Below are 9,505 nucleotides of genomic sequence, written 5' to 3'. Positions count from 1 at the left end.
CGTTCTGATAAAAAATGACTACATACGTTTGCATCAATGTCAACCTTGACCATGTTACAGATTCGTGTCATTAACAGTACCCTTGTTTGAAACCACCCTGGCAACCAAGCTTCAATACAAACTTGTTTAAGCCTCACTGGATAGTAAAATTAGTAATTATACGTATAACCAATCTTGTAGGCTGCTATTCATCTGGATTTTTGTAAGCATTCAGTCGAAACAATGCAGGTGTTTCTTATAACGTACTCATAGTTTGACGATGATTAAATGGTCCAACTGATGAAATCATTTAAACCAGTTAAAAACAATCTTCAAAATATCAACGAGCAGCAGCCGATTAAATCTGACTTCCTGACATAGCCATGACCCTTAACAATGAAGTAATAACCCAACCAGGATTCAGATTCGTTATGAGTAGCTTCAGCTACGTGACAGAACTATTTCAGTTCGACTAAAAAGGTTGAGAGCAGTCAGCAAGGGAGCGCACCTAAAGTACGTAATTGGTCTCACCTGTACAAAAGACCCAATCACGGTAACCAGCACCAGATATGCTAGACAACTAGGCGCTGGGCACTAATAAAAACCAGGACACACTTGAAAAGCTAAAGACCCATTTAACCTGGTGCCATTGTGAGAGATTCTACATAGTAGACCCGTTCGAATCAGCTTCATCATGACCATATTCAACTATCACAAATCTGCCATGCCACATATACGGTTTCAATCCTCCAACACATTGTAACAATGGCCGCTTTCATAAAAAGGGAGAAACAGCATCTGCAAGAATCGTCTAACTTCAAATGCCAAAGGCTAATTAAGAATTGAACAGAAAATGTAACTCACAATGCTAAAAGCCCTAATCCACATGAAATGTGTTCTACAGACTGTCAGAGGGTAAGCATATCTCTTAAGTAGATATCTGACAAAATCCTAAGAGTACACGAGCTATTGCTTAAGAAGTTGATTACAGCGTCACCAAATGAGCTCCAGGGTGTGCATAAATACATTGATGATTTCCCAATGGCCACAGCACCGAACCTTCTCAGCTACATGCAGGAGGGCAACAAGCCTTCAGATGTTCAGCCTCACGATTGCACTGCAACGTGCACACCAAATAAAAAAAGGTGCTTAGATTCACTAGAAGAGAAAAAAGAAATATATCAACCGCTTTTATCAGCTTTATCAGCACCAGTTTGAACAGTCGAACAGAAATGGAGAAAAGCGGAACAACAGAAGGGTGTCACAAATGGAAACGTACTATATGTTGAACTATCGATTTCCTCTGGCAACTCCTTTATATCTACTTCAAACCTTTCTTGGACCTACAAAAAATGCAACAAGGGTCACACAAGAAAAACAAGCCAATAGCATGCCATTAAATTCAGTGAAATGCATGCGAAACATAACCAACCTGATTTAGAACATCAGAATCAGAGGCTGAGGATACAAAAGTGATTGCAAGACCCTTTGTGCCAAACCGGCCAGCTCTGCCAACCTGCACACAGCAACGATCTGTAAGCTTGGAGCAGAAAACGAGCTAACGGTACATTCATCAGTCAAACAACAGGGACAAAAAGGAAAGCCAATTCACCCTGTGTAGGTATGTGTCTGCAGAGTCAGGCATATCATAGTTGATTACAATGTTCACGCGCTCAATATCTATGCCCCTGCCAACCAGATCAGTCGCAACAAGAATCCTTTTGTGACCCTCTTTGAAGCCTTTGTACCTCGTCAATCTACAGAAAGGACAACTCTATCATAGATCGAGAAAATTAATACCATTCACCAAAGCTAGTACGTTTCACGCCAGTTACATACATAAACCAAGCAACCGACAAACAGCAGAGATTAGGGTCATCATAATGCATGCAAATGTCCATTATCCACCAGGCAGGTGACTTACATAGTCAGTCCACCATGATTTAATGCAACAAAGAATAGCACACTATGAAATGAACGGCTACAGAACAATAGTGAGTGAAACATGCACTATGACAAAAAAAAATTTTAAAAAAGGCTTTTACAGTAAACATCAAAATAAAAACAATACATTAAGGCAAAAAGGATACAAATGAAACAGGAGCACACCCCGATCTGCTAAAAAAGGGAATCATTGCTCGAAATATTACTACTAGAAAGGCCAACTCAGAAAAGGCATAGCATCAGAGTGAGTTGAAAACCAGTAACAAAGAAAATTAGATGACTTGGCTTCATAAAGGTCTCATACCTCTTTCACACAACCGACAAAAAAGTTACCAGTACAAAATCGATGCTTCTAGAGGAATGAGAGAAGAGCCTGGCTTTCCAAATTTTCCTTTTTTAAAGTGAAACCCAAAAAAACCCACATTAAAATAGAAAAAGAGAAGGTGCAACATCTGCCACAGAGGAAAGAACTTCTAATTCCAGCACATAATAAAGAAGAAAAACAAATAGAATTAATAGATTCACCAATGCCATGTCCAAAGGAACCCACATTAACATATAAAAAGAGAAGGTGCAACATCTGCCACAGAGGAAAGAACTTCTAATTCCAGCACATAATAAAGAAGAAAAACAAATAGAATTAATAGATTCACCAATGCCATGTCCGAAGGAGCTCCATACATTTATTCATCAATTTGTAAACAAACCACTACCCCTAGTAAAAGGAACGTTTAAGAAAGTCATGGTTGCAACGCTTGTAAGCAAATATTCAATGCCAGGGAGCCAAGTGCAAGCATAGAATAAGATGAAAGTTCAAACCTCTCTTCCTGAGACATGCCAGAATGAATGCAAATGGAAGGGAAATTGCACTCCACAAGCAATTTGTTAAGTTCAGCTGCTCTGCTAACACTTTTCACAAAGATAACAACTTGATTGAAATCCAATGCATCTAGGAGGTCATTCAACTTGCGGTTCTTTTCCAATTCGCTCAACTTTATGTAATGCTGAAAAACATGGTTTAGAAAGCATTAGAAGCATATCCATCTTCCACAACTCCCTCCAGCCCACCAACTCTCCCAGTCTTTTTATCCTTTGCCTATCACATAAAAGCAGGATAATTGTTAACAGGAAACAGGAATATAACTATAGAATGAATCACCTGAACAAGACCGTGGAGTGTCAACTTGGCTTCATCATCCACATAAATTTCCATTGGCTGAAAGAGAACAAATTTCACAGGTGAAACAACGTTAAAAACCCTTCTCAAGTCTCAACTGAATCCAGAGTCCAAATGAATATCAGTCACCAGTTTTTCCAACCAAAATATGTCCAACCCAATTCCAGGTTTGTGGCAGATAAAACCTTCCAGTTTGTGGATAACTCCAGAAGATTCCAATGGAACACAAAATATTCTGAGATGAATAAGTACTAAACCACAGATGGACCAACTTCCTTGACCCATAAAATAAATTGTCAAACTCAATAGGCCAAGCAGGAAGGAAGCAAATAAAAGTCTGACTAGAACTGCCAAGGAAAATCAAAAGAGCCCCTGGACATGAACACATCCTCATACGAGGCCAAAATGTCCATTTATCTGGCTCAAGACTTGATAGTTCTTAAATACCTCTTGCAGAAAAATCTGGCAAACATTAATAAGAAACCAAGTATTCTTGCAGAGTTGCTACAGAACATTACATCTTGCATAAACTTCTTGCAAACAGGGCGGATTTCTTTGCTGAGTGTTGCAGAAAACATCATCACTTGTTTATCATGAGGGGTCATCTTGAAGATCTCTTGCACGTCTCTCCGCATATCTACAGTTGACAAGCAAGAAAAGCATCACAAAAAAAGGGGTAAACAACATAAAAAGGTTGTTTCGTCATTTGTGAACTTAAAAAAAGCTAATCAAATTGTGACATGAAAGAAGCAACAATCGTACCAAGTGACTCGAGCATTTTGTCACATTCATCAAGAATGAAGTGCCTCACATTCTTCAAAGCAAGGTCCCTATCCCTAGCCAGAGCCAAAATTCTCCCGGGTGTGCCAACAACAATGTGTGGGCACTCATTTTTCAATAGATCTTTGTGTATTTTGATGTTCACACCACCATAAAATACAGCCACCTTAATATCTGTCAGGTATGTGCTGAATCTTTCAAACTCATTGCAGATCTGAAAATCACAAACAAATAGTTGTCATCCACATCGTATGATAAAAGCTTAGAAATATTTAGTGCAAATAGAAGGAAAACAAAAAGGAAATAAAACCGAAAGACATGAAGACTGACCTGGTAAGCCAACTCCCTCGTATGGCATAAAACAAGTGCTGCAACTTGACCTGCAACTGGCTCAATCTGCTGCAAGGTTGACAGAACGAAGACAGCAGTTTTCCCCATCCCAGACTTTGCTTGGCAGATAACATCCATTCCTAGAATCGCCTGCGGGATGCACTCGTGTTGCACTGATGGTAACCACATGAGGGAAGGAAATCCGCAGTAAGTAAAAAATAATCTTCGGGTCCTTCTTGGTCCTTTTATTTGAAAGATTTATCATACCAATTTTCTCCTACAGAAGTAGGAGTGCAGAAGTAGTTTATTACCTGCACCACACAACAAAATATGGTTAATAGCGATGAACGGGAAGGAGCTATGTAAAAACACATGGTGTCAGCGATGCAAATTGTAAAAAATGAACTGAAAAAAGGTGAATACAAAATTTGATTATACCCAAAGGCATACAAGAATATCAACTTTCATAAACATTTAACAAAAAACCAGAATTTTATACAGGAAATAAAAAGACATGAAACAGACACTAGATCAATTATAGTAAAATCCATCAGTTGCAGTTTTCCACCGGTGAGGTTTTTCTAGCTATTCTTTTGAAAGTTATCTTGTCTCACAAAAAACTCAGGAATTCCAAAAAGCTACAAAGAAAACATAATAGAAAAATTTATGAAATTATGAGCTTTCGATTATTTTGCTTACAAAACGTTGATCAAGATAAAACATAGTTTTAAAAATGTTACACAAAGCAAAAAATAGCGGCTAAGACTAAAAATGCATTATAAATGTGTTTTAACAAAAATAGTCACATATCACAACATGACAGTAGCACCACAATAATATTGTGACAGTATCACAAAAGAAAAAATGGTGATGGAATACTATTCTTTTTTCTGATTTTTCTCTGTTTTGACAGTACCATCACACATAGTTTGAATACAGACATATCATAGCTGTTGGAACCAAAAAATTCTGCATACAGTAAAATTTTCCCAAGCAATAAAGAAGACTTGCTAAAAGCCCAAAACAGTAAAATTCCTGCACAATGTTTTCAGTATAACATCAAGCAAGATATGCATATCATAGTTGTCCTGTGAAGCATCACTTTCTTATTGTAGCACCAGTTTTCAATTTAATTTTGAAATCTTAAAACGTCTCATCAAGGTAAACAGTATCATAAAGCTCATAAACAAGTAGCTCACAATCTCAAACCTCATGGCCATCGTAAGGGAAGCCATGAGGAGACAATCCCAGTGCACATGAAAAACGAAGAACAATAAAAGAGCAGGAAGTGATAATTATTTGGTACCGGAATCGGATATATTCAATTGATGGTTCCACATAGAAGTTTTTTATGAGTAATCTTTACAAGGCAGTGCAACGCATAGTTTTCAGTTATAGCTTACGGTGAAGTGCTATGGTTGGAAATGGCATTGAAGACAAATGTTGTTTCACACTTCCCAGATTACGAGGACATTAATAAGAGAGAGCCTGATCAATCTTGTATCAAATTCAGACAGCAATGCAAGTCAATATTACCATCCTTCTCCCGTCAATTGAAGATGTGAAATTAACAAAAAAAACCCTTTCAAGTTTCAACACCAGATGAACATAATGTTCAAAATCCAGAAGGACACATAGCCATTTCTTTGGAGCTAGAAGTACATAATAAAAGGTCCAGAACTTTAGAAGAGAGTTTTTCATAAACACCAAGCATGTACTAACAAATTTGAAAGTCTTCATTATGGAACCAAAACTTGTTGCCCACTAATTGTTCCCGTTTAAAGTGGTTAAATTGTTTGGACCAAATATCCAAACCTTGCTCCCTTACGAAAATGCTTCATGTCGCATACCCAACTGTATCTGACGAATAAAAAGCCAGTGCATAGTGCATGGAAACTAAAGAGACAAATAAATTAGAGCAAGTGAAGTTGACGTACCATATTGAACATGCAAAAGTTCAACTTAAATGATTGTAATATCTTAAAGACTTAAACAAGCAAAAACCGGACCTTACAGGTCCTTTTTGACAGGATCAGTCATGTTGGATCAGGTTAGTGGTTGGACAAAAAGGAGATGAAATGAGTTTCAAACACTCATTCCATCTCAGGTATAGAATGATGACTGGCAATATTAGTAATTCCTGCTTGAACAGAGAGTTCAATACCTAGTCAATCGTCCATGACTCCAATCCAAGCAGTTCACGAACACATTAATAGATATTTTCCAGCACATAGATAAATCACAATATTTGCTCAAGATACGAAAACATCAAAATATTTCTAAACAAATGAACGTGTGCATATACTGAAGGGAGACGAAGGACGAACCTTCGGAAGGATGTTCAAACCCACAATCTACTATAGCTCGAAGAAGCTCTGGTTTCAATAGGAAGTCTCGAAATCCTGAACTATGGATGCCAACATAACCTCTGCATCACAAAACCAGAAACCGTCAGACATCATTTACTTTATTACTTACTACTGCAAGTCAAAAGTTATCCATCTAAGCGTGCTGAGATTCCCAAATTACTGGTGGGCGTGCTGCTATATTCAATTTCATATTATATCATGCAAGCACCACAAATCACTGCATCGACGATTTAAGTTGGAACTGTAATTTAAATATCCGAAAGACCAAAAAAGGGAGCGACTTCTAGATACCAGTCAGAGAGAGAAACCCCACACAGTGAATAGTAAGTAAAAGATACAACTGAAACAAGTAAATATAAAACATTTACCAACTAAATCAAAAGGCAAGAAGCAATAAAAACAACGAACATATAAAATCCAAAGAGAAATTCTTCTGCACCGGAGAGCAATAGAACTGACCAAAAGACCCAGTAAACACGTCACACCAAAACTAACTGAAGAACGAAGAAACACGGAGAAATGGAACCAAGACCGTACTTCTTCGCCGATTCTCCAGCGCCCTTGGTGGCGACGGCGTCAGCAGCCAACTCTTCTTCCTCCTCATAATCGATGAGCTCCTCCTGGTAGTTGTCGTTGTCTCTTGCTTCCCCCATTCTTCGCTACCACACAAGAAAAGAAAAATTAATGAGATTTTCCAAGCCAAAGGAAGGAGCTCTAAAGCACACACTCCGGAGAGACACCTCTAGAGTTTCAGAGGGAGAGGCAGAAGGAGATCTTACCCGCAACAACAGACAGAAGGATCAACAGAGAGAGAGAGAGACAGGGATCGAAAGAGGGCGCGACCTAAGAGAAACCCTAAATCTCGCAAACCCTAAGCCTGCAGGACAAACAAAAGCCACTCGAGGGGAGAGCAGTGATACTTAACCCATAGGCAGACCTGCCATGTGGATCGGGTCATGTTTGACCCGTTACGAGATACGATACGTCACCCTTGGATCGAGATGAAGGGCCTTTTGTTTACCTTAAATTCTCATAGATTTGAAATCTTTTTGGTCCTACATAAAAAGGATGTCAGATCCACCTTGGATTTCAAATCTTCAAATATTAAATCTTAAATTCTCATACATTTGAAATCTTTTTGGTCCTACAAAAAAAAGGATCTTAGATCCACCTTAGATTTCAAACATGAAGCTATCAAATACGCAAATATACTTGTTTCGTAGTTCTAAGTATGTTAGGTAAGTGACAAAGCCTCTCAATCTCAGTGCAGCTTTTTGGAGGATCAATCCCACAAAAGAACCTCATTTGCTTTACATTGTATATATTGTATGATTGAAAAAAATAGTATTATAATCAACAATTATAAGTTGTAAGTAAAATTAATAATTGTTTTAAAAAGCCCGTCAAGGGGAAAAATCTCAAGTGAACTATCGAAATTGATAAATTGCTATCAAATTTTAAAGTTATTTCACATATTCTAAGCCGCACATTGATCGTATCAATTGAAATGCTCATGGTGGTATTCATAATAAGCCTATTTATCGTTGCATATATTTTGAAGACTTAGATATGCGGTGCATGACTAACTCATATACGGTCTCATATTTATATTGTGACACGAATAGACAAATTTATACTTGACTAACAATACAAATAACATCACAACTATGTGTCTCAAGCGCAATATCAAATCGATCTTGTTCCTTAATTTGATGCACCATAGATATTTGTGTAAATATTTTATTTGCTTAAAGAAACCCGTGCCACATAATTTACAAATTCAAAATCCTCACAACTCAAAAACACCCACCCTTAGATTAACTCACTTAAAATTGTGTTTAAAAAAGGAGTGGAAGCATCCCCATCAAGTGAAACTCTCAAATGTTCAGTTGTCAACTTTGATTAAGAATACATTTTTTTTTTATGACACAAAATACTACGAATCCCAATAACCTATAGGTGTGGAGCAACCTACTCAGACCTTGCAAAAAACCCTTGTTCACATTTTCCAAATATTATAACTTAGTCCCTTTAAATATTTTGAAAAATGTCATGCGCCCTATAAAAATACTGAAAAATATAGTCCAACCCCTTTCCCCAAAAAAATCTTACTTAGCTACACACATGTGTGTGAAATTCCCTTAGGTAGTGTTTGACAGCTGGAAATCTGAAATTGGAAATATATTTCTTGAAAAAATGAAATGAGAAAAATCTTTGTTATTTCTAATTTTGATGTGTGTGTGATGACTGAAAAATAAATTTCTAGAAATTTATTTCTTAGTTTGATGAAAAAGAAATATATTTCCAGGTTGAAGGGAAGAAGGAATGAAGGAAAAGAAGGGAGGCGGAGGAAGAAGGGAATGAGGAAGGAAGAATATATTTCCAAGTATTTTTCCTTCTTCCTCCTCCCTCCTTCCCTTCTTCTTCCTCCTCCCTCCCTCCTTCCCTTCTTCCTCCTCCCTCCCTCCTTCCCTTCTTCTTCCTCCTCCCTCCCTCCTTCCCTTCTTCCTCCTCCCTCCCTCCTTCCCTTCTTCTTCCTCCTCCCTCCCTCCTTCCCTTCTTCCTCCTCCCTCCCTCCTTCCTCCTCCCTCCCTCCTTCCCTTCTTCCCTCCTCCCTCCTTCCCTTCTTCCTCCTCCCTCCCTCCTTCCTCCTCCCTCCCTCCTTCCCTTCTTCCCTCCTCCCTCCTTCCCTTCTTCCCTTCTTCCTCCTCCCTCCCTCCTTCCCTTCTTCCTCCTCTGTCCTTCCCTTCTTCCTCCTCCCTCATTCCCTTCTTCCTCCCTCCCTCATCCCTCCCTCCCTTCTTCCCCCTCCCTCCTTCCGTTCTTCCTCCGCGTCCCTCCTTCCTTCCAACGGTAAAAAAAAAATTATGAAAATTTTTTTCTACCTTTCTTGCTGGAAATTTTTTTTCGAAAATATATTTCCGTT

General features: G+C 38.4%; 1 protein-coding gene across 2 annotated transcripts; it reads right to left on the bottom strand.

Moving 5' to 3' along the window:
- Positions 1-791: 791 nt before the first annotated feature.
- Positions 792-7,473, bottom strand: LOC116256522 (DEAD-box ATP-dependent RNA helicase 15-like). 2 transcript variants are annotated; one of them, XM_031632902.2, is made up of 12 exons: positions 7,359-7,473; positions 7,117-7,238; positions 6,538-6,638; positions 4,211-4,383; positions 3,863-4,094; positions 3,619-3,737; positions 3,083-3,139; positions 2,743-2,927; positions 1,592-1,736; positions 1,412-1,495; positions 1,259-1,322; positions 792-1,096 (listed from the first exon to the last, which is right to left on the bottom strand). In XM_031632902.2, the coding sequence occupies exons 2-12, from the start codon at positions 7,230-7,232 to the stop codon at positions 1,086-1,088; spliced, it is 1,287 nt and encodes a 428-aa protein (XP_031488762.1). In that variant the 5' UTR covers positions 7,233-7,238; positions 7,359-7,473; the 3' UTR covers positions 792-1,085. The 2 variants fall into 2 exon arrangements, with proteins under 2 accessions (XP_031488762.1, XP_031488763.1); XM_031632903.2 differs by having other exon boundaries at positions 7,117-7,233.
- Between the last annotated feature and the right edge of the window lie 2,032 nt (positions 7,474-9,505).

The sequence above is a fragment of the Nymphaea colorata genome, chromosome 6, assembly GCF_008831285.2.
Source record: "Nymphaea colorata isolate Beijing-Zhang1983 chromosome 6, ASM883128v2, whole genome shotgun sequence".
NCBI classification, from domain to species: domain Eukaryota; kingdom Viridiplantae; phylum Streptophyta; class Magnoliopsida; order Nymphaeales; family Nymphaeaceae; genus Nymphaea; species Nymphaea colorata.
The sequence above is the reverse complement of the archived record's forward strand: the minus strand, read 5'-3'. Positions and strand labels throughout refer to the sequence as shown.

Coding starts and splice junctions, on each gene's coding strand:
- LOC116256522 (XM_031632902.2), bottom strand. CDS start 7,232: ATGGGGGAAGCAAGAGACAACGACAACTACCAGGAGGAGCTCATCGAT. Junction 4,095..4,210: donor CGAGGGAGTTGGCTTACCAG/GTCAGTCTTCAT, acceptor TGTGATTTTCAG/ATCTGCAATGAGTTTGAAAG. Junction 1,737..2,742: donor GGCATGTCTCAGGAAGAGAG/GTTTGAACTTTC, acceptor TCCTTTCTGTAG/ATTGACGAGGTACAAAGGCT.